The sequence below is a fragment of the Gymnoscopelus braueri genome, assembly GCF_963280865.1.
Source record: "Gymnoscopelus braueri genome assembly, chromosome: 17".
Classification (NCBI taxonomy): Eukaryota; Metazoa; Chordata; class Actinopteri; order Myctophiformes; family Myctophidae; genus Gymnoscopelus; species Gymnoscopelus braueri.
Genome location: NC_137617.1, coordinates 21,332,515 through 21,358,632, shown reverse-complemented (window position 1 = coordinate 21,358,632; position 26,118 = coordinate 21,332,515). Strand labels below are relative to the sequence as shown.

The following is a 26,118-nucleotide window of genomic DNA, read 5'->3' as shown; positions in this document are numbered from 1 at the left end:
CGTTGAAAAGATATTGACAAAATTGGTATGTAGCATATTGGGATGAAACCTTTCATGTGGAGCATGTACACAAAACACTCTTAAGAATCCGGTAATTTTAATACATAGCTGCTGGAGTGACGAAAACAAGTATAAATAAAATGTAAGAACAAACACTTGTGGTTCACACCATTTTCAGTTGAATGCATAGGGCCTAGTCTACATAATAGATTTACAAGATAAGCGAAAAGATGGGAAAGGGTTTCAAGAAAATATGTTTTATTGCTGACTAGTATTACTGACCCAGGCCTGTTTAGTGCAGAGAGTTATTACTGGATGGATGTCACTGATAGGATAGGGCTGTCTGTGGACACTGATGACTTGTACATTTCTTTACCATGCTTACACTTTATTACTATGACATTTGTGTATATTTTATGAATCAATAAAGATATGCACAACTTACCATTACTCTGTGAGTGTGTGTGTGTGTGTGTGTGTGTGTGTGTGTGTGTGTGTGTGTGTGTGTGTGTGTGTGTGTGTACTGATGGGGTACAAAGTAGGCATTGTGTGCATAGTTTTTTGTTATTGTGTGTATTGGTTGATTGAATACTTTATTAACAGTTTGCAAAAAGAAACAAGCCCTGAGGGCTTGTTTCCATTGTGGTCCTGTGTATTCGATGCAAGTGTGTTGTCAAATCATTGATTGATTGATTGACTGGTTGGTTGATTGATTCATTGAGAAAGGGTCTGCGTAAAGGTTATAAATCAGATATTATAAAACAAACAAACAAACAAACAAACAAACACATGATAAAAGCACATTCAAATAGCCTACTTAATCCCACATACATGGCGTGAGCGAGCGTTTATCTGACCTCTGACTTCAGTCCAGCGAGTGAACCCAAAATAGATCAGCCGCGCATGATCAGTGGACCTTTTCCGAGTCCCGTCCACTTCCTGGTATTTAATGGTGGTTAGCGGTGATTGGCCGAGCCTCTCAAGTCCCTCCTACAACACTTACGACCCTGAAAATAGCAGACCTACAAGCTCACAATGCGTTGCGGATGCGACTCATTGTGAGCTTGTAGATCTGCAATTTTTAACGCTCGACACCGTCGTGCGAAGAAGTACCAAACCGGGCTACTGACCGCGTTGCCATGCCCGCTTATTATAAGCGACTGTGGGCTTCTTTTTCTGTAAAGTTGCTTGTAAATATTGGTAGTTGCGGGTAGAAGTTTTTGGCGCTTGTTTCTAAAGTGTAGTTGCTTATTTAGGCTTGTCTCAAAATTCTCTAAATATTTGTTAAACCAGTGGTTCTCAAATATGTGTTAATAAGTGTTTTGTGTCAGGGACCATTTGTGTCAAAATTATTCCAAATATTCCAAGAGTTTAAGAAAAAAGCAGATCTACAAGCTTGTATGTAGTCTGTCTAGATTTAAACTGCTCACGTGGCCTAGTAGCTAAGCTGCTTCTTTTAGGCTTGTTTTCCTAGACCTGGTTGCTTATTTCTCTCACAAAATCTGGCAACACTTGCCACAGAGTGTCGAGTAGCAGCTGATCCGCTCTGTTCAATTCTAATCCGGAGGGGATTGAGTGCGTTGTTGGTGTGAAAGAAAGAGCAGACTGACTGGGACTCATTTGTTTCTGTATAACTTTCACCTGAAAGTAAAATTTACCAGAGCGTTTCTCAGCGGAGTGCAAGATACATATTTGCAGTTCATTTTCAAACCGAAAGAGACAAAGTTTTTAGGAGCGAGGTGAGGGGTTTGGTTTGGTTTGTTTTTTTCTAGGAGCAAAAAGAGGCTGAGATTGTTGTGCAGAGCGTCTAAACATGGATGTGAGTGTTAACGCAGATCATTAAGGCCAGGGTGGGTTCCTGACTGTCTGCTATTTGTGTGGATGTGGCGACGGCTTTGAACGCATCCACTGCACACAGCCAGGTGACGAGGAGGTGAGTCTCTCCGTCACAACTTGCAAGCCTAGAGTAAAAGAAAAAAGTTTAAAAATCAACATTGCATCTTTGTAAACGCATATCGTAGAGTTAAAACGTGTGTGTGTGTGTTTTGTTTCAGGCTTAGATTTAATCTTCATTTTCAAGTGGGATCAGTTTAAACGGTGAGTCTAGTTTTAATGGTTACGTCATAAACGAATAACATTTATCGAAACACCCTTGTTTTGCCACGTTTATGAGTTATTAACCATTCATGATGGCGTAGTATTAGGCTATGACACAGTTTCACTTCCATATCAGTAACTAGCCAAAACGACAAACTACCCTAGCAACTCTTAGATCCTATTTTTAATATTTGGCATCTAGAGTTGCAATACCAACCCTTGAGAGCCCATACATCCAAACAGAAAAGTCCTATCTGATTGTATTAAACAAAGTTAAACTCACCAACATTGCAGCTGTACAGAAAGCTTGAATCCTCTTTCTATCTGCAAGTTTTTGTTTCAGAGAAATCCACCATAGACATGTTATGAGCTACTTTCTGTCAAAATAATAATAATAATAATAATAATAATAATAATAATAATAAATAAATAATTACCTACACGGAATTTATTGACAGAAAGTAGCTCATAATAACATGACTGTGGTGAATTGTTTTATGAAACAAAAACTTTGGTGAGTGTAACATTGTTTAATACAATTATATAGGACTTTTCTGTTTGGACATATGGACTGTCAAGGGTAGGTATTGCAACTCTAGATTCCAGATATTAAAAATAGGATCTAAGAGTTGCTTGCGGCTAAAGCTACCTTTGAGGCCAGCCCTCACCAATGCAAAACCGTTTTAGAGTCTGTTGCAGAGGTCTGGACTGACCAGTTGCAGACTGGTGCCATTTGGAGATAATGGTTGCAAGGAGTTGCATTGGATGTGGACTTTAAACATAGAAGTAGTAGTAGTTATACTAGGCTACTACTAGTACTACTACTATTGGATACACCAACTATACTGTAGTAGTAATAGAAGTTGTTGTATCCAATAGAATAATCCAGTCTGGCTGTGACTTAATTATGAGAAGATCATTTATCATGAGCTACCCACTCTTGTCTGCCCCACCCCCCTTTCTACCCCATAACATCTGTTGCTTTATCCCCTCCAATTATACCATTACGTCCAGACCGGCCTTTATACACACACGTCTCTCTCCCTGGGCACAACTAAATGTTTCTTTTGTCATACTTGTGTCCGCCAGGCCTGCAGACCGGGGGCCAAAGATCTTGTGAGTGTGTGTGCGCGCCCGTAGCTAATCTTGTAAACTACTACACCGATTAGCGATAGATTTCTTGTGAATGCTGCCGGTAGGCCAAGAAACTCAATTCCCAAATCTGTTTCAAATAGCCTACATCAAGTCAACCATAACTGTTATTATTGTGAATTGTGAAAACTCTACTTCCAGGCAACATATTGGATTTACACTGCCAATTTGCTCCTTCCTTTGGCTGAAACTGTGCAGCTAATTGCCTCATAGTTGATAATCTGTGCATGTAAATTGTTTTAAAAAATCTCTTCAGTTACACCAACATTGTTTTGGTGAAGTAGTGTTGGTCTCATTGGTCAAGTTTGTAAGATCACTAAAATGTTAAAACGCAAACGGTGTATTGATTTGGCCGCCTTTCTCCAAAGCGCTTTACAATGTGCATTGCACATTCACCCATTCATAGACGCGTTCACACACTGACGGCAGAGGCAACCGTGCAAGGCACCAACCTGCTCATCAGGAGCAGTTAGGGGTTCAGTGTCTTGCTCAAGGACACAAAGCCAGGAGAAGCTGGGGATTCTGACTTCCAAGCGGCCGCCCTACCTCCTATGCCACTGTCTCTTCCACACAGTGCAGCACACCTGTGATGTTCGTGCATGTGCAACGCACAGACAGACACACACAGAAAGACCGCTAGGCACGTGCATGTGATTGCAAACGGGAGAGAGACACAATTCAGTTAAAGCCCACATTTGATTAACACCAACATACTAAACGCGACAACATACCATGCAATGCATCTATGATGTGTGCATCATAGGCTGAGATGTTTGTGCTCCACTGTGTGCCTGTTCTAGTTGTGTCTGTTTACGTGTGCGCGTGTGTGTATTTGCATTGCTGATGTCAATATGCATAATGGTTTGTTTTCCATGCTTCTCTGGCAGGCCAGACATGATGAAACGTGTCCTTCATTGCTCTCTGTCTCTTGCTCTCCTTTTCATCCTTTGTCCCTTGCTGTTTGTGTCTGTCTGTCTCTCCCTCTCTTTCACCCCTTCCCTCCTATCTCTCTGAGCCTCTCTCTCCTCTTATCATCCTTTCTCTCATTGTCTCCGTTTCTCTATCGTTTTGGCCTCTTTCCCTTGGCACTCTCTCTCTCCATCTCTGCTCTATTTTTCTCTCTCAGTCTTTCTTTCCATCTCGTGATTTTGCTTCAGAATGAGAGAACTGGTCGTTGAATACTGTTTTCAGATGGTTGTGTGGACCTATCCATCACAGATGTCTTTATTTGTGTCTGAGGATTGTGTGTTGGTTTTGTTATCTCACTGCCGCCTAGCTTACCCAGTAATGTCAAATACTCCCCCGAGCTTTATCATACATGACCCGTGTCACTTGGCACACGAGAACAAACACGCCCTGACAATGTGATTCTGTGAGATGGGGACTGTAGTGAATGTCAAGCTGATGATATTTACATAAGGGTCTCTCTGGCCCCTCTAGTCCAGTTCATCTTCTTCTACAGCTGGAATCATTTAGAAGTCTCCTGGAGTTATGTCTCCATGGACATGTCCATGTCCTTCATTTGTGTCTCAGCCCATGCTAGAAGCTGGTGAGAAGTTTCTTTCTTTCTTTATTTTTGTTCAGTCCATTAGAGCCTACTAAAAGTAGCAGCTAATCTTCCAGGTGTCCAGTTAGAGTTATTCACTTAGCGACAAGGATTTTAGAAATACTTGAATCATGTGTCCTGGCACACCCCCACCCAAGAACATTTAGCTGACTACTGTAAATCTATGCATTTTGATGCATGTAGGAGCACCAATAATCACCTAGTCCAGTCAGTGTGTGGGCTAGAAACAGAAAAGAAACAAACAATAACGTAATTAACGCTTAATTAATGATGAATTAACAATGAACTCTTAACCGTAACCCTATCATTAGTTAATGACGTTATTCCACAGTTCCACTTCTATGCCCAGGATGAGTGCATATACACGAATCCACAGACGCGCTGCCTGTAGGCAGCCATAGCTGCGGTGTCCGCACCGCAACACCGCGACACCGCAGCTATGGCTGCCTACAGGCAGCGCTTCTGTGGATTCGTCTATAGGCGGGTAGGAGAACAATCACCAGAGGCCGACCTTCCTCGCTACTCCTACCCACCTATGAACACTCCTAGGTGCATAGAAGTGGATTAACGTCCTTAACTAATGATATTACACTTTGTTAAGTCAAAGTGACTTCACCATTTGTTAATGGTGAGGACCAGGATAAATGTATGAGCTCATCATTAATTCATCATTAATTAAGCGTTAATTACGTGTATGAATTGCATGCTCAAGTAAAGTGTGACCCTTTAACCACTTGAGGGACTGGAGTCCCCCATGACTCTATTTTAGGGCCGCTACAGAACCTCATTTGGCCCCTGCTCATGAAGTAGTACTAACCAGAACTCAGAACTTATACAGTACTTTGAAAAGTTTTCTAAACTAGCAGATCTACAAGCTCACAACGTGTTGCAATTTCTCTGATCTTGCACTTTGTAAGTTGCTTTGGCTAATGGATATGTCTGCAATCCATCTTAATGCCTAAATTGTAATTGCAATAATTAGAGCCAGCACAATTTGATAAAGCCTTTAAAAATATTTATCTCACATCTAAGAGATGTTAGTGATGTGGTCGGGACGAGATGATGTACATGCCCAACCATAATCCCTGGCCTAACACTAAACCTAAACCAGAGGGATTTCCTAATCTCTCTATGGAAAGGACATTTAGTACTCACAAGGATAAAAGAACAGGAACACACACACACCTCCTTGACTCATCCTCAGCTGTTTATTCACAGCATTCCTCTGTCATTCTCTCCATTATCTCCTCTTATCGACATAGATCACACGATCAATATCCTGGTTGATGATTACTGGGTGGACTATGTACCAGTGAAGTCACTGTCATGAGATCTGTGTGACAACAGTCTCAGTTGGTTCCACACAGTACTGATTGAAGGACATACTTAAAAGTCTCATACTGTAACATAAGTAACATTAAATTTGACAACGCAGTTATTGTTTTGTGGGCTGAATATGTAATCCAACAAGCTGTTTTGATTTTCCTCTTGGTCATACATCATGTAGGCTTTTCTTAATATCGCCACCCATCAGGTAGAGAAATATGTTTTCTGTTCAGACATCCACCATGAATTTCTGATGGACAGGCACAATTATTGGTGAAGATTGTAAAGGTCGCTTTGCATCACTGGGATTCCCCAGCCAGTTTAGCCAGTTGCCTTGAGTTACCTCACGCCTCAATTCCACTGGGCATGGAAGCGCTGTGGAACGTAAACAGCGAAGTGTCTACTTCTGTTTCGCGTCCACTCTAGACAATGCTTGTGATTCCACCAGGAGCGCGAGGTTTTAAAATATGCCACATAGTTCCATCGTTTTTCCGCTTGCTATAATTTGGCATGCAGAACGCAGCCAAATAAACTGTGAAAATGTGTCATATAATATTGACATCATATATTAGCATTATTTACATAATCAATTTATTTTCATGATGGTTTCAATACCTGTATCAACAGAATGTCATTGTTACATTTTACTGATTATTTTCCATTCCTAATTCGAATTCTAAAATCTTTAATTTGTTTTTGCATTGTTCAGGCTGCTTTCAGACTCAATTATGAGCCAGGATGGAGACTCTTAAAATAACTGAAAATATGGAGCTGGACAAAGTTAGGCCCATCTGACATTCCAAATCGCATTGCTGGAATTGAGGTGTCACAGCCTCACAGGCAAAGTGCAGTCTCAACTTCTTAATGATGTTCAGTGTATGAGTTGGACCTGTTACTCAAGACGCAGCAGCAGGTGCTAAACGTGTTTAACATGCTGTTGTCCCTAGTCATGGGCAATTCTTTATGCTACAGTCGTATAAGACAGTATAAGACAGTTAGACAGACGACCCCCCCCATTTTTTGTACATATGTTATATATCTTTTCTGTATTTTTTGTTTTGATTGTACATATAGTATTATTTTTTTCTGTATTTTTGTGTTGATATTTGAACTGTTTGGTTGCTACTATATATGTCTATGAATTGAATACCAAGGACCCCAATAGAAAGAAGACCGCAAGGACTTTTTTGGACGGACCTTTTAGACAAAGTATTATAAATGTAATTGTGCTGTTTACGTGTTTTGCCTAATAAAATATTCAATCAATCAATCAATAAGCGAATGAGACTACTTAAAGCACTCTATTCTATAACTAAGAGAATGGAACCCCATGTATGCATGACTACAGTGGAAAAACTCATTGGCTTGTTACGTACTAATCTCTTCTAGCTTGTCATCCCTTAACTGACTCATCGTATTAATGATTTAAAAGATGCTAATTAATTTTGTCTATGCTAAGAATTGTTTGTCTCATGTCTCCCAGATGTCAAGGCTGTGGAGGCGAGATATGTCTCTGTCAGAGCGACTAGGGGATGGCTCTCCTCTGGGCATGGCACCCGGCCCTCCACCCACACTTGCCCTGTCCGGGTCTAACCACTCCTGGCTCCCTGGGGCCCCCTTGCTGACGCCAGACCAGCCTACCTTCCTTATGACCCCCACCGCGCAGGCTGTTTCTGGGTTCTTTGTCTGGACTGCACTCATCATCACCTGCCACCAGGTAACTGCCTAAAGGTTATTGTCATACACGGTTCATTTCAACACAATTTAGTTGCTAATGGGAAAATTGCCTTGCACAATACTACAGGATCGCAACAAATGAAACAAAATAGTCAAAATAGTCAAAATAGCAATTGACTCTAATGGTTGTCCTATTGCCCAGGGCTAGTAAAAATATTCAGGTAATTGGAGTCTTTCTTGTTGCCTGAACAGGCAAGTGGGTTTTTGGTTTGGGGGGGGGGCTTTCTTTCTTCTTCTTGTTTTTAGTGACTGGGAAGCAACCTTCTTTTGTTTGCTATTCACACAACATGAGATATATCTGTCCATGAACTCTTGAATGTCCTTGTGCTGTCCTCAGAGCTCTCTCTCTGTCTCTCCCTCTTTCTCTCTCTCTCTCTGAGGCACGCAAACATGCACCAGCTGCCCAAACATCCACTGTCAAACGAGATGGCAAAATCGGTGTACTGTTAAGTGTTAAGTCACTTCAGCTGATCAAGTACAGCCTGTCTTTCATACGATCATTCATAAAGATGAATCCTTTGCTTCTTCTCTGATAAGAGAAGTCCAAATAATTTACCGCAGCATTGAGTTAGAACAATGCAATTTTACAATGAAATGTCCCATTTCTTCTTCGGGTCTGTGAGAAAAGAAGTCCAGGAAGTGAGTGAAGTGTTGCTATTAAGAAACTTATTTAACTATATCTAAGCATGGTGAAAGTAGACAAGTGATGGATAACAGACAGTGGTGTAGTGGAGGCTATACAAAGGAAGGTATACTGTATGCCGTATTCCACTTCCACGTGTATTCATGTGTGCATGTGTGTTTTTCTATCTGCATTGCTGATGCATCCACTTGGGCTCAATTTCCATGTTGATTTGCTGATCCTATGCAAACCAATACAAATGACCTACGAAGACACATAAAATCAATCATGTCACTCAACCTCTAGGAAATCTAAATCTAGTATCTAAAAGCGTAGAGGCAGCCTCACACACTTGATCAAACCGCCTAATTAAATCGCTTGAGTTTGATTTAATTGATTTCACAAAGAGTGTAAACATGTGCTGTCACAAATGTAAACGTTTCAGCACATATTCATTTTGAATGTTTGAAACCGTTTCAGTACTAATTTTCCGGCCTATCGATAGCAGGTGGAAAAGTCAACTAAACAACCTGCATTTTTCTGTGTGCAGTGACACACACAAACGCGCACATGACGCGCCCGAACGTCACAGTGCTGCACTAAGCTATCTCACTAGACTCACCTTGTTTGCTTCACTTGTTGCCACAGTGTTAAGCTGAATTCACACCAACAGTAAGTGTTGATGTTTTTCCGCTGAATGGATGTGTTCAAAACGTCCGAACCATCCATGTCACCTTTTTATTTGCGCCTAGTTCAGACCACAGCCAGCTTTTGATTGGTCTTCTCATTTGTCTCGCCGCAAACCTCAGTGAAAAAAGTTTAACTGTCCTTTTTTGGGACCACTTTTTACTTTTTGCCATCTCAACGAATCGCTATGGTCAACAATGGTCATGTTGTGAGCTAATAGGCATTACAGTTTGTGGGTGTTTGCTTGCTAAATATGCCAAGTGTACAGAGCCTCTGAAAGTGGTTTTGAGTGACTATGAGGTGCTCTGGACAAAAGTCAGATAATAGATTTGAACTAACATACTTATTTACTAACATACATTTGAAACAGGAATATATGTGTGTGTTTGCGTGTGTGAGCATCTCGAGAACCGCCCGAGAAATCAACGCCGGCGTAAAGTCGGTTGTGCTGTGTGGCATGTTACATTGCTAACTAAGTACAAATTAAAAAGAAACATGCAAGACACATTAGCAAATGTTATGGAAATAGTTGCAGTGTAATAGGTTTGACATCCTGAAGGATGTGAAGCTCTATGCACACGGGAGAGTTTGACTTCCTGTTGTGGTGTGTGTGTGTGTGTGTGTGTGTGTGTGTGTGTGTGTGTGTGTGTGTGTGTGTGTGTGTGTGTGTGTGTGTGTGTGTGTGTGTGTGTGTGTGTGTGTGTGTGTGTGTGTGTGTGTGTGTGTGTGTGTGTGTGTGTGTGTGTGTGTGTGTGTGTGTGTGTGTGTGTGTGTGTGTGTGTTTTGCACAGGTAATGCACACACACGCACACATCTGCTCAGTCTGCGAGGAGAGCAGGGGTTGCTTGGCAACATCACTTGGCAGGTGTTTGTGTTACAGGGCATGAGCAAACACACACACAGAATGTGAAAGGTGAAATGTAATCTCAGGTGATGAAGGGTGTGTTAAGTTTGGCTGCCTGAAGGGAAGGGGGGCTGGGGCAACAATAATGAAAGGCGTCCCTGAAAAGATTGCAGGGCTGCCAGGGGACTCAGGGGGTCAGGATGGTGTATGGTTCTCTCTCATGGTGGTTGCACTCTCATTCATTCCTGTGAGATGATCTCAGGTTATAACATATTGATTTCTGTTATCTGGTAAAGATACAGGAATAGGAATACACATGCTACATTGTCTCATACTGGTCATTGTGTAAATGATTTCCTGTATACCCTGGGATGTTTTCATTTTCTCATTCTCCTACACTGTCTTCCTTCCTTCGCTATTGATCGTCTCTTAACCATTGAATGACTGATAAGCCACTGGGCCTGAAGTTCAGAGAGAGAGCAAGAGAGACTGAAACTGTTGTACAGTTTAAATATTGATTTTAAATCATTAGAATTAGTTATGTTACAGTAGGTATGGCTACTGTGTGCATTTCCCTCATTCTTTCCCTCCATCCTTCCTTATTTTCGTCTTGAATTTCTTTGCTTCTTTCCTATATTCCTCCTTCCCTGGCCTTTCCTTCCCTCCTTCTTGACTCTTCTCTCCCTCTGTCTCTTGTCAGATCTACATGCACCTGAGATTCTACAACTCTCCCAAGGAGCAGCGTCACATCGTGAGGATCCTCTTCATCGTACCCATCTACGCATTTGACTCCTGGCTCAGCCTGCTCTTCTTCACCAACGACCAGTACTATGTGTACTTTGACACCGTGCGGGACTGCTACGAAGGTGAGACAAGATGCACCGAGGCTGCCAGTTGGATCGGTCTGTTCCACTTGTTCGGTTCTCTTTTTAGCACCACTAGTGGCGGGGCTCTAAAGCTTAGTTCAGACCAAAGATTTACAACAAAACGAAACTGTTTTGAGCCCAATTTATGCTTCGTCTTACAATGGCGTTGTGTGCCAAAAATGTTGTACGTCGGTACAACGGAGCATAAGGGTAAGCATTAGATTAGAACAATTAACATAGTGGTTTTCTCTCTTTCCTCGCGTTTCCTGCTAGTCTCTTTTCTGTGTGTAAAGTGTATGTTTTCCAAGTTACAGATGTCTCTTGTCCACCGCGGTGCATCCAGCGTTGTCGAGTGTCTGTATGAACACAATTGGCCCGTGTTCGGGGGAGGGAAGCCGGGCGGGGAGGATGATATTTGTCATTGCACGTACTCCTACGGGCTGGGGCGGCACCTGTCAGTAGGGAGTGTTGGGCCGGGCGGGAGGAGTAGGATGAAGGCTCCCTATGTCCTCCTGGTGGGGGCTCCTCACTGGCAGGTGAGTCAGTAGGATTCAACAGCAGTGACAACACACAGAAATATGTGTGGGGGAGGAATTCATTGGCATAACGACTAAATTGGGGAGAAATAAAAGGGTAAAAAAGTCACCCTCCCCTCTCTGCCGCTGCTGTTCTGTACTAATCGTCCACTCCCCCCATCTCTTTATTACTCATTCTAAGACCTTTACCACTTCCATTCTGCACCTCCCACTTCCTCTACCTCTTGTTAGCTTTTCCTCCTAACGTTTCACCTCCTTGTTTTTCTTTTGTCTTGCTCCCCCTTTCCCGCTCTCCTCATTGTCTTGTCACTTCCTCCCACTTTCTCCTCCTGTCTTCTTACTTGTTTTCCTCCTCTCCCCTGCCCTTTCTCTCATCCTCTGTCTGTCCTCATCTTTCTTTTGACTTTGGGGCTCCCTGCCACCTCCTCGCCCACCTCGCCACTCTCTCCTCCTCAACTTATGTCCCTCCCTGCCTTTTCCAAATATCTAAGCTGGAAGGAATTGTTGCATAGCAACCGCACTTAATCACTGCCCTCCCAGGAAACCAAACATGCTGGTGGATGTAAAAGAATGACCCCTGTCCCTCTCAACCAAACTTGTACGTATGTATGCAGCCAGCAGTATAGATGTATCCTATTGTATCACCATAGCAACGGCTGCAGCTGAAGAGTGAGCTCTCAGGAGGAAGTGTGCATGAGCTGATAAACACACACACACAGCATATATGTATGTATGTTACATACATACACTCTCTCTCTTTCTCTCTTGCCCCCCGACACGGTTGAGGCAGATGGCCGCCCACCCTACAGCCTGGGTCTGCCTGACGTTTCTTCCAATTAAGGGGGAGTTTTTCTTTGCCACTGTCGCAAACATTGCTATTATTGCTTGCTCAGGGTGGGACAATATTGGGTCTCTGCTCTACATGTAAAGTGTCTTGAGACACTTTAACGAAATTGTTTTGAATTGAAAATACATATACATGGATGGACACACACACACACACACACACACACACACACACACACACACACACACACACACACACACACACACACACACACACACACACACACACACACACACACACACACACACACACACACACACACACACACACACACACACACACACACACACACACATACCCCTCTACCTATATGGGGAATTCCCCCAATTTAGAAAAATGAATTTCAGACCCTGAGGCTTATCAGCTAGCCATTCAATGGTTAAGAGAGTTATCAACATCGAAGTACACACACTATATACGTGTATATTATATTACATGCATACACACACACACACACACACACACACACACACACACACACACACACACACACACACACACACACACACACACACACACACACACACACACACACACACACACACACACACACACACACACAGGCGCACACACAGATGACCTCAGACCAGAACAACCAGTATTCCACATGGGTCTGTATGTTAGTATGTAGGCAGACAGACAGTGGACTGGTATGAATAGCATGGAGCTCTGAGGGCGTCCTCTGACGAAGCAGACGGTATGAAAGACGTAATCATTATGCAAGGGTTAAAATGTCACTCGAGGGAGGGGTGGGACAGGGTGCTGGGTACTGTAAAACTCTTGAGTGTTGGATAGTGTCTCAATCAGGGCTGGAATTTCATCTTTTTCGGTCCAAGGCCACTTGGCCTTTGGTCTAGTAAATGATTTGAGGGCACAAAGGCCAAATGCCAGGACAGCAAGGCCATCAAATAAAACAATGATATTAAGTCCACTGAAATAATTAATAGAATTTAAGGGTTAAGAATGAATCTGTATTATATACGTAGTATAACTATCAGTGAAATAAATAAACGATTGGTATTTACAAATTACCAATATTTGTAGAAACTCCTGAAAAGGAGTTCAGAAGTTAATACTCTGAGTCACTGGACTGGTTTGAAGATGGGGATTGGGACTCAGGAGGAGTGAAGAATTCAGAATCTCAACAAAATACACTGATGTCTTGTAAAAAACACATTGACAGTGAAATGGATTTAACTGTAATTCTTTACTCTGTCTGGATGATGACCTTATATCCTGTAACTGTTGGCCCAACAGCGTGTGCATGATTAGTGCATGTTCTGTTTGTCACGTACGCAGTGTCTCATATATAAGTCACATATTTTTGATCATCCTTTTTGTCTCCCCTTTTGTCACCTTTTCGGCAATCTACGCTCTTGTAAGGGCCTAGTTAAGTTATGTGTCCTTCTCTGACCACAAACGTCCTGGTTCACGACACGTCCTGTTCTACAGAAGCAGGATGTTGTTTTTGAAGACTACAGTAAAGTGACAAGAGGAGAAAACAGTTAAATCAGCTGGGGCAGCATGGACGTGGTATCAAGGCTACTGTAGCCTCAGGGTATACAGTATAATGTTTTGAAGGGCATAAGGCCAAACTGAGGGGCAACGGCGGCCATGGCCTTCATGGTCTCCATGGAATTCCTGCCCTTGTCTCAAGACAGATTAAATAACTCTTCCACAGTCGTTGATTGCAACGTTTTGATATTTCATTAAAATAAATTATATTTTACAATATCTTTAAAATGTATTTTTTAATTTCCATTTCTGCTACATATACTTAAACTAATTTGATTTACTGTTGGATTTATGTACGCTAATGGAGGAGAGGCCGGACACGCTGTAGTTTCGTCACAGTTTCAGCGCTTCCGTTTTCACAAGACTGTTAAGCCTAATAAACGGTATGCTCCGTTACAATGGTGTCGTGCGCCGAGAATGGGTGAGATTAGCATACCTACACAATGCGACGCGTTGTGAGCTTTTTGTAGGTCTGCTATTCTCGGCACACAACACCATCGTGTGACAAAGTATGAGTCTTCTTCAAGCTGAAGCGTTTGACAATTGTGTGAGCCAACAGTGTGGACAACACAAGGAGAAATGCAGTAAGACGGACACCAAGACAGACATACAAAGGCAGAAGTGGGAAGGAAGATGGACATACAGACATCAATCAGAGACAGGGATGACACATACACACACACACTGTCTCTCTGCTGGGAATGTATTGGTGACAGAGAGTTGACATAACAGGTGCTGCTGCCAGTGGTTCAGCTGACACATGGGAACTCATGCGCTCACGCACAGTAACCCCACAGGCATGGGTGTGTACATTATACACACACACACACACACACACACACACATACATTCACAAAAGTACACCCACAAAAAACACCGCCTTTGAATGAATGCACTGATGCATTCAAAGGCTCATGTAACAGTGATTTGTTACTTTCACACGCACCTTATTTAACTATCCTACACACACACACACACACACACACACACACACACACACACACACACACACAAAGTGTGAATCAGTCCCTAGGGACAGACAGTGTATAGTGTATCTAGGTTGAGTCCTCTTATTGAAAATGGCATTGAGAGGTGACATGATTGGCTTCCCCCAGGAGGTACTCTTATTGGAGACATGTGAACGTCATGTGGATGGCTGTCACACAGCAAGGGGCAGATAAACACGTGTGTGTGCTTGCGTGCACACATGCTCTGTGTGTTTCTTTCCCAGTGAGATTATGGCTTTGAGCCCCTCTGGGTAGATGGACTCCCTGGTGTACTGAGCTGACACTGACGCAGCTCATCACAATCACTGCAGGACACACACAATCTGCAACTCAATTGCTTCTCAAGGTAGGATACCGTACCACCTTGAGAAGCAATTGAGTTGCAGTTGTAAATCACTCTGGACTATAGTGTCAGCTGAATGCTTAAAGGACCACGCCGCAGGATAGCACGTTGACCACGTGTTTGCAACGTTCCTGGTTCGATTCCGGCCAGAGACCTGTGTTACATGTCTCTCTCTACCCTCAACTTCTTTTTACACTCTCCTATAAATAAAGCAAACAAATTATAAGATAAATAAGAATAAAAAAAATAACACCACATCAATAGATCTGCTCATTTTGCAGGACCACATTGGAAACAAGTGTTTCATTACGCTTTTAATGTGTTATCCTGGGTTTAAGTAATTGTGATTTTACTTGTATAGCTTTTACCAAAATCAAATCAAATACATACAACTGTCTTCATAGCTCGTACATAAACATAGACCATTTTCCTATTGATGGCTTTAATTTTAGACTTTACATTTGTCTACAATTTGTCAAAAGTCATTAAAACGTTATCAAACTTAAATGAATAATTGATTTATTGTTTGCCAAATTTCATTTCATGATAAGTCATGGACGTTTGAATATAATTAGAATGTGTCTCTTCTCCAGGGAATATTTCCAGCTAGACTTTTCATATCAATATGTGTGTAAAAGCATTAAGACACAATGAGCGCACTATTTTGATGAATAGAAATAATCCAATGCCTTCCTTGAAGTTCAGACAAACTACTGCTATGCAGTAGTAGAGCACCACACACCAGCACACTGTAGTTACACACGCACACTGCCACCTGCTGCACCCTAACCTCTATAAAGTCATGACATTTAATACCGTCATTGGCTAATCTTTTCAGGAGATTCGCTGTCCCTTCTGTTCCCATATGGGAACCTCTGAGCTTCAGCAAGTCCTACATATTAATTTGGGGTTTTATGATTTTTTTGTGTGTTTTTATTCATGGATTATAGGCTTGTTAAAGTTATATTCCAGAAAACGAGTTTTTTCTGGAATGTTTTTTAAACATGCCAAATGGCCACCAGTCCAAATCCGAGCATGACAAATCTACGCAGAGAGAATGATGGTTGAAGTAGAGGCTAATTTATGCTTTTGTTGAAAGAGGGTTTCAGCCCTCAGTGTGTTTCCCGATAATTAAATAAAGGTTTAAATGAAATGAAAGTATGACCGTGTCGTTCGCCGAACATAACTTGTATGAAGCCAGGCGATGCAGAGCGATAGTGAATTCTTAGAGGAGTGAGTCCTGCTTTGGGAGTTGTGTCCTGGGCTGTTGTGAGCAAATGAGTGTAGAAGCACACATGAATTGCATACAACTAGAGTTATGATGACATATGCACCTTTTTTAGACCTGAGGTCATTCATACTCCCCACCTACAATCAGGCTACTCCTACAAATATGTGAGTGGGTGTGGATGATTGTTACACCTGGATGTCTGACATAGCTATGCCTTATTGTCTGGGTATAAAATCAGCCTTATGATCTTCTGCGTGATGTACAGTATGTGTGGTCCACTGTTATGTGTTTTTATTTGAGCTAATGTTAGCATGGGCTCTAAGTAGGCCTGTTACAATTACATAATCACAACGCATCGCAATGCGACACGTTGTGAGCTTGTAGATCGGCTATTTCCTTTTTTTTTTTTTAAGTGTAAAGTTATTAAATATGTCCGTACTTTATTTGTATATTTAAGTTAGTACATTTTTTACATCGTGACAGCCCTCACTTGAAGTCACCAACTCACCATACTCCTCATATGCATGTGTGCAAGCTTTCACGCTACACTTAACTCATTCCCTGCCTAGGACGTAAAAAACTTAATATTTTTTTCCAATTTGACCCAAAGACCAAGGAGATATGATTTTTCGAAGATCTAGACTCCCATCCACTTCCTTGTTAACTTAAAACTTAAAAATTCTGTATCTCACTTTTTTTGTTTCAATGAAAAATCTCTGGCAGTGGGCAAACGCGGCCAGAAATAATTCAGGCAGTGAATGAGTTAAACACATACACAGCAGCTTTATTTATTTTCCTGAGAGCCTGTGCTAACATTAGCTCATACAAAATGATAAGACCGCAACATAGATCAAATGCATTTGTTGTACTGTTGTTGACAAACCACTACGAGTTGTTTACCGTGTAACAGGTTGCGGTTAAGCTCATGTCTGTGCATGTGTGTGTGTTGTGCTGGAAGGTGTAGTTCACACCCTCTTGTTTCCATTTAAATGTATGTTTATTGCGGCTGTGCATATTTTTGTGAACACAAAAAAAAAAACCTAATATTTTTTTCCAATTTGACCCAAAGACCAAGGAGATATGATTTTTCGAAGATCTAGACTCCCATCCACTTCCTTGTTAACTTAAAACTTAAAAATTCTGTATCTCACTTTTTTTGTTTCAATGAAAAATCTCTGGCAGTGGGCAAACGCGGCCAGAAATAATTCAGGCAGTGAATGAGTTAAACACATACACAGCAGCTTTATTTATTTTCCTGAGAGCCTGTGCTAACATTAGCTCATACAAAATGATAAGACCGCAACATAGATCAAATGCATTTGTTGTACTGTTGTTGACAAACCACTACGAGTTGTTTACCGTGTAACAGGTTGCGGTTAAGCTCATGTCTGTGCATGTGTGTGTGTTGTGCTGGAAGGTGTAGTTCACACCCTCTTGTTTCCATTTAAATGTATGTTTATTGCGGCTGTGCATATTTTTGTGTAGTAGCAGCAATAATGTAATATACCAGAGTTGCTCTCATCTCCAACCCTGAGCTACTGCAGGTTTTCATTTTAATCGAGGACAACTTACCATCCGTAGTCTACCATAATATGGTCCATTTATTATGTAGCACTTGCTTTCAATGGTGTTATAGTGTTATATACTTTGTAACTTCTGGCATATGTCCCTGTTGGTATGAGAGTATTTTTGTGCCGTTTACGATGCTTTTTAGGAATGGTTTCATTTAAAGTAATAGTGATTCTGAATCCCTTTTGGAGAATTTCCCAGAAAAACAGATTATTCCTCTGTCAAACTATATATTTAGGAACAATGTCCTTGGGTGATTTTATGCTTCATCTTCTTAAAATTAGTTGGTGTGTGTTTTCAGCCTCATCTGGTCCAACTTGGAACGTACTCTTCAACTTCCCAGGCCAGTTACAGTATCATAGGAAGAATGGCTTTTACTGTAATTGTTTGGGTATAAAGACTGCATTGTTGGAAGGATATGTTATGCCCACCCACACATAACCAGCAGCCCTGACACACTACCAACCAGCCAGCTCTCAACAAATATTTTTTTGCTGTTTTTATGCCCCCAGCGTTTGTCATCTACAACTTCCTGAGTCTGTGTTACGAGTACCTTGGAGGAGAGAGTGCCATCATGGCTGAGATCAGAGGGAAGCCCATTGAGTAAGCACCAGATGTATTTCTTAATTTATACAATAATTAAAATTCTTATGACCCATCTGGTATGCATTTCCTGCAAAGTTCAATGAGTGTTTCTGCCTGCGCAAAGTGCCATACAATTAAAATTTGACTTTTTTGTGTTCTCTTTTTTATTATGTTTTGAGAACAGTGGTTCTCAAAACATTTTCATGTCAAGGACCCTCAAATTAAGTATTTGGCCGCAGACCCCCTTCTGAAAAAGCTAATGTACAAGCTCACTACGCGTTGCGATGTGTCACATAGTGAGCTTGTAGATCGGCTTGTAGATCTGCCATTTTCAAATAGCCCATGTATAAAGGGTTAAAGTGGTAAAATAGATTTTGATGCTATGTATGAGAACCACTGAAATAAAACACACATAGAAACCCTGTTTGTCTCTGCTCCTTGCAGGTCCAGCTGCTTGTACGGTACATGCTGTCTGTGGGGGAGAGCCTACTCCATTGGCTTCCTTCGGTTCTGCAAGCAGGCAACGCTGCAGTTCTGTGTGGTCAAACCGCTCATGGCCGCCATCACCGTAATCCTACAGGCCTACGGCAAATATAAAGATGGAGACTTCAAGTAAGTGCTGCAGTGTGTGCAAGTAAAGTACTGTACATTTTATTCACTGCACCAACCACTGCAGTCAAACTCCAAAAAGATGTAAGTTACTTGGTGAGTGATATTCGAATATTTCAGAAATCTGACGACACTTTGAGTAGTCAAGGTTTTAGAATGTTTCCGCATGATCCTATTTTTAGGACCCTGTTTGTTTTTCGACTAGATTAGTGGAGTCAGTTAGATTGATTGTCACCACACACACACACACACACACACACACACACACACACACACACACACACACACACACACACACACACACACACACACACACACACACACACACACACACACACACACACATAAAAGAACAGAACATTTATGCAGGACACACACAAAAATGTATCTAATAAAAAATACCAATAGGAATAACAATTCTCTCTCTCTGTCTCTCCGTCTCTGTCTCCAGTGTTACCCGTGGTTACCTGTATGTGACCATCATCAACAACGTGTCCGTCAGCCTGTCCCTGTATGCACTCTTCCTCTTCTACTTTGCCACCAGGACACTACTCAGCCCCTACAGTCCCATGCTCAAGTTCCTTATGGTCAAGTCCATCATCTTCCTCTCTTTCTGGCAGGGTGAGGAACACAACACACATACGCATACACATGCACACACACACACACACACGCGCACACACACACACACACACACACACACACACACACACACACACACACACACACACACACACACACACATAGATTAAACTATTTATTAAGATTTAAAATCTGGTGATTAATCTCCTCATTTAAATGTTCTATCAGGCATGTTGCTGGCCATCCTTGAGAAGTGCGGGGCCATCCCTCAGATTAATTCTGAGGAAGTGACAGTTGGGGAAGGGACGGTCGCCGCTGGTTACCAGAACTTCATCATCTGTATAGAGATGTTCTTCGCAGCCCTCGGCCTGCACCTCGCCTTCACATACAATGTCTACATGGACAAGCAGCTGGACTCCCAGGGTAAGAAAGACATGGAAAAATATAAATAAATAATACAGGGTAGCCTTTAAGTTGGATGCACAAGTTATGAGTGTTATACGCAGCATCAAAGTATCCAGTATCAAATTAAAGATCAAAGAGATTCCCGGCTTTTATTCAGACAGTGATATGTGTACAGACTGCAAAGTGCTCCTCTTTGTTATGTCCATACATTAGAATAAGAAAGAAAGCTTTCAGTGCAGCTTCCCCGTTATCACAAGACTAGGTACTAAATCAAGTACAATTCCCCCATAAAAGGCCCTGACACATACTGTAGAAAGCGCCATGTGCTCAAAAAACGTTGTTTTTAACAGCTGTAGACTCTGGTGGTGTTAAGTGGGTGAGTCAAAAGCTGTTGACACATCGTTCAGAGCATGTTTATACTTTGGAGCATCGACGCGGGGCACAGACCACTAAAATATCCTGGCATTAACCAGTTTAAACTTGTATTGCAGTATGTATGTTTGTGTGTGCACTTGTCTGACTGTCCCACCTTCTCTTTTGAGAAATTCTGTCTGTTTTTGTAATTAAATAGACAAAGGTCTGCACAATTCCTGAAAAATAATAGGTTTGTCTGTAAAACTACTATCTTCTTTTGTACATTGGTGATGGTGTGTGTGCGTGCGTGCGTTACAGTACTTCGCTCTTCCATTCTGGACATGTGGTGTGGTTCAAATTATTAATAATTGCGGTGCAATTATGGTGAACAAGTGGCCTCACATTGACGCGAGTGCCATTGACACTTTCTATCTCTCAAGCCCAAGATCTCTCCACTACCATATACATTGATTGATTGTAAACATCAAGCTCTTGTTTGGCTGTGGATTGGTGACTTTGCCGCGGTGTTAAAAAGTGTCTGACCAGCTGTTTATCCTTTTGATAGAATTTATTGCGTAGGCCCTGACACTTGCGTTAGTTTTGCGCAAGTAGCATCTTTATGGGAGCATTCTTTTTCATGGATTTTTACTTTCTGTCATTCCTTCTTCACTTTCCATCTCACCATCTCAATCTTCATCCAGTGTTGATTTTTCCCCATGCTCGACTGGGTCACTTTTTCTTTTCCCGTTTCTACTTATTCATTTCCTCCCTCTTTCTCTCTTGGTATTTTGCTCTCTGCTGCAATACAAAGGAACCCTTCCTACGTATGGAGAGTTTGGTAGGTCAAACGCTAGTTCTCTTTACACCACAGTCCCCTCTTCTTCCCTGTTCCTTTTTATCTGCTTGTCTTTATTTCTACTTGCTGTTCCTGGCTGTGTTTGGCTGATCCCTATCTGTGTTTTGTCAACCTGCTACGTTTGTTTCTTTGCTTGTGAATCAGATTTTAGTTCAGTGAATTTAGCTGTAAATACTGGCTGTTGGTGGGGGTTTGTTTATTTCCTTGTTTGTTGTACTACTGTAATTATCACATTCTGCACAGTCCACACGTTTTAGAATCTATTCTTTTCTCTTGTCCATCGCATCCTCCCCCTCTCCCCAGGACGCAGTGCTCCCATGAAGAGCATCTCCAGCAGCTTGAAGGAGACCATGAACCCCGGGGACATGGTCCAAGACGCCATCATTAACTTCTCGCCGGCCTACCAGCAGTACACTCAGCAGTCAACACGCGAGCAGGGGGCCAAGCGGCCCTCACCCATTGCCCGCACCAATAGCACAGTGGGCTCCCGAGTTGGAGTGGGGGCCTGCACTGGAGCAGACACGGAGAAAACCTTTCTCCTCAGCTCTGATGACGAGTTCTAGAGAGAGAAGACTCAACTTGAACTTCTTCAACTTCATCTTCACTCAGCATAGAGTAATTATGGCAGACCTACAGTACTTCCTTAGAGACATTGAAGGGGGTACTGGCTGATCTGATGCCTGCTTTAGACTGAACTTAAATTAGAGGATCTCGACACGAAAATGCTGGACAAGCATGCATAAACATACAGTACACACACGCACTATAAATTACACATTGTTAAGGAACTCTTTTGTCTCGGATTTAGCAGGGACATTTTAAGATATTTTAACACTGAAGCCAGTATCTTGAAAATTCAGTGGTCATAGGAAGGGTTTTTTGTGTGCACATTTCTATGTCTGAATTGTATAGTTTTTATACAGTACTTGACTTTTTAGTTGAAAGCCCTCCATTTCATTATTTGATGGATGCTTCATTTTACATTATGTCTCGCCGAACTAGTATAATATTTTGTTTAGCAAAACATATATATTTTTTACCAGGCAGACAAATAAAGGGACTCAAACATTCAGGTTAATAACAAAACAAAACAATGGTAGTAGTACTGTCTAAAGGACGGTAGAGCAATATGGAGAAACAACGTCAAGGGTTTGTTCTGTCACCAGATACAGCTATTTTAAGGCTGCCAATCTTAGTGGAATGAATCTTACTGCCATCATGTACCTGCTGCTGAGGAAATACCAACAGGTTTTTTACAGATGGACCCTCACAAAGACCATGTTCACAGGATGGTGACAGAACAAACCCTTGATGTTTTTTCCCTCCATGCATATTGCCCTACTGTCCTAGCCCTGCTTTTTTATGGCCAAGAATATAATGGGCTTTTGTTGTGATGTCAGATTTGTCACAATGACATTTAACGGTCTGGTAGGATTGAGAGCAATTGTCCCCCCAGACAATACGTATATACGACATTATATATGGATATATCCACATCTGTGTGCTTCTGTATTTTGACAGACACGTGTCTGGTGAGATGGGCTTTAAATTGCTCCTTAAACTGGGTCAGACGCTGCATCATCTCCTGGGTCTTGGAGATGGAGAGCATGCCTCATCCTCTTGTCTGGACTGTCGGTGACATAAATCATCTTGAGATCGGCGATGTGTTTTTCAGAATTAGCCGCTTTCTTCAGAGATCCAGCAGGTTTTCAGTCATTTGTTCTGTGTGAAGTCCAGAGATTGTTGCTGTTCCAATCGAGCCCACTTGTCCAAAGTTGTGTTCAGCTTTTTCTGGGGGATTCTTCTTATGAGCTGTTGTAATAAGCGATTTGTGGAGTTATCCATGATTTCTAAATATTTTACCCCAATAACGTATTTAAAAACAGCTTTCTAAACTTCTAAGCTATAAATCCAGAGATTCCAAACACCCGTAATACATACAATTGACAATATTATTTTGCTGCTATCTGTCTGGATTCTCTTTTTCTGACTTTTGCCTGGCATTGTGTATTTTCCGATCTCCCAACATGACAAGTGTTTATGATTGGACATTTAAAAGGGACGGTGTTTGGAGCCGAGTGGAATATATTCAAAGTTGCTACTGTGGCCAGTGAATTGTATGCTTGTAGGATTGTCTTACTTTTATATCTGGAGGCATTGGGGAGGAATGGGAACAGTGGTGGGAGAGGCCATCTGACCCTACTGGATCAGATTACGCTGAAAGACCTGCCGAAGTGCTAGCATAGTGGGGTAGCCAGTGTGCTGCTGGAGACACCAGCGCTGCCTACTGGAGATTACACCGACTAATTGTGGCATTATTTGTATATGCTGGGGGATTAAGGCACATGCTGGTTCACTCAGGGCACACTGCCAATGTAGGTTAACGGGATCTAGGGGAAATAACAGTCTTAACGCTATCTCTATTTACAGGCCAGTTTAGGAATATGGGTTAAAGCTGCATTTTGACGTATTTGATGTTGTAGCTTAAGCTTGTTCTTAAAATACTGTATTTATACCAAATGCATTTACAACATAACAGATAGCTGTTTAAAGAAATTAACATCTGACAGAGACATTAGTTCAGGAACCAATGACACACGGCTAACCATTTTGCTCTTACATCATTGTTGGGCCTTCCATGAGAATAGAGTCAATGTAGCTGTTGTACAGAAGATATTTTCATTAGTCAGAGCTGGTTATTTCATTACATATAATTTGGGTTCTTAGGTCATCTGAGTGACTCATACTTACAGAGAACCTGACATTAACTTTTACTGTAACATGCCAAGCACTGAGTCACCACTCTGTGATTACCGTGTTCGAACAGTAGAGGGCACAATTTTCACACACACACACACACACACACACACACACACACACACACACACACACACACACACACACACACACACACACACACACACACACACACACACACACACACACACACACACACACACACTCACCTATAAAACTGGCAGGCAAGGCCCTTATCACACTTTATGCTCTGTACACACGTAACAGAAGAAGAATGCTTTGTCTTCAGCACCAGTATGCAGCCTCTGCCCTACAAAGCCCTCCTCTTCTCTGTGTTTGTGTTAGTGTGCGTGTGCACATGCATGTGTGTTTGTAAGAGAACAGAAGCATGCCCTCGTCCCTGTAGGGTTTCTCACACAATGGTCTCAGCTCTTTTTCACATTTCCTGCCTAATATTTTTGTGTTCTGAATAGGAGCATTTGCAGAATAGATGCAACATTAGCACCCCAAGAGCAATAGGCGGCTTCGCTTGTGACTTTTCTATGTTTTAAGTGGGTCATTGTGTTTGACTTTAGCTAAAAGCATTTTTGAATCTGTGTTTTCTTTTTTTTTCATTCTTTTCATTTTGTCTTGTCGCAATCTTGGGACATTGTCCTTGAACATAATTTCCTTTTTCTTTTCTGTAAGCCAATCAAAGTATTTTATTGCTTATACATTTGAAGAACTCAACTGATCAAACTAAACAGGATAGAAGCACACAGATTTTGCAGTGCAATAATAATAATAATAGTAAACTATATCTAAAAAAATAAGATCATATATTCAAACCTGCCTGCATGTTGGTGTCATTGTTAGTCACTTAAACCCTATATTTTTTGTTCACCGGGGTTCCCCTCCTTTTTTCCCTCTACACCAAATGTCTATGCTGAAAAAAGTGCATCTACAAGCTCACAATATGTTGTGACACGCTTGTAGATCTGCCAGATGTTTTGTTTGCACCAGAATAGGGACGCTATGGGTGACTGTGGTTAAATGGTTAATAAATAAAACTAAATTACACATAAAATGACCAACATCGAATTTCTAAGTAGAAATCAACATATTACGTCGGATTAAAAGTAAAATAACAAAAAACAAAAACAAACGTGCGTGTATGATAGAAACAATTTCTGTAGGATTTTGAATTACCTGTCTTTTTTTGTTATTTTGTTGAGAGGATTTCCTTGTACTCCAAGCTTGAAAGGAGAATCTTTTGCCACCTGCATCACTTCAATTAAAACACCTGTATAGTGAAGTGTGATCTGAATAGTTATGGTTGTTTCCAGAACATTACATTTAGATTCAGTCAGTTCAGTCATTCAGTCAATAACAGTTGATGTCCCACTCTTGGTTCCTGGCCCACTACTTGAGAAACACTGTTCTGCATGAGCTTGCAAGCAGTGAGTTAATTAATTTTCCCAAACTGACTCCATCCAATGTGTTGGCCACAGGGAAGCTTCTCATGTTTTTGTGGTTATTTTTATTTCTTTTTTTAAAGGGGCAATATAACTCACATTCATGTTGAATTATAAACAATTAGACAATATTTTGATTTAAGTCTCATGACAATGAGAGAAACCACATAATTCCGTCATCTCTTGCTATTGTGTTTCACATGTACTTTCAACCTGTTCCAAACATCAACATCACCAAATATGTATTTGGTGATGTGTACAAATATTGCTGGCAGAACATAGGATTTATGTTGTAAATAAAGTTTTGAGAGTTTAGTCATGTATGCTGTAATATTAATGTATGCCATAAGTTTGAGTGAATGGATAAAAAACATAGTTTTGTACCATTACTATATAACTGTCTTTTTTTTTATCATTTCAATGATGAATTCTTTGTTTCCACTTTTGTTATTATACTTACATTATTGTTACAAAGCTGCTCTTATGATGCTTGTATTTTATGTCAAAATGTTGAACTCAAATAGAAACTATCTGGAGAAAGAATAAAGATATTTAGTTTTGTTTAAATGA

At 41.4% G+C, this 26,118-nt stretch overlaps 1 protein-coding gene across 1 annotated transcript; it reads left to right on the top strand.

The window, feature by feature from the left end:
• The first annotated feature begins 1,546 nt into the window (after positions 1–1,546).
• On the top strand, positions 1,547–26,118 carry tmem184ba (transmembrane protein 184ba). Its single transcript, XM_080454449.1, has 9 exons — positions 1,547–1,933; positions 2,055–2,097; positions 7,626–7,859; positions 10,733–10,898; positions 18,459–18,549; positions 18,976–19,143; positions 19,592–19,761; positions 19,951–20,145; positions 21,641–26,118. The coding sequence occupies exons 3-9, from the start codon at positions 7,626–7,628 to the stop codon at positions 21,898–21,900; spliced, it is 1,284 nt and encodes a 427-aa protein (XP_080310575.1). The 5' UTR covers positions 1,547–1,933; positions 2,055–2,097; the 3' UTR covers positions 21,901–26,118.

What these genes read in the sequence shown, in the direction of transcription:
- tmem184ba (XM_080454449.1), top strand. Translation starts at nt 7,626, where the DNA reads ATGTCAAGGCTGTGGAGGCGAGATATGTCTCTGTCAGAGCGACTAGGG. An exon ending in TCATCATCACCTGCCACCAG is followed by an intron (nt 7,860 to 10,732) that starts GTAACTGCCTAA and finishes GTCTCTTGTCAG; the next exon opens with ATCTACATGCACCTGAGATT. An exon ending in CGTGCGGGACTGCTACGAAG is followed by an intron (nt 10,899 to 18,458) that starts GTGAGACAAGAT and finishes TTATGCCCCCAG; the next exon opens with CGTTTGTCATCTACAACTTC.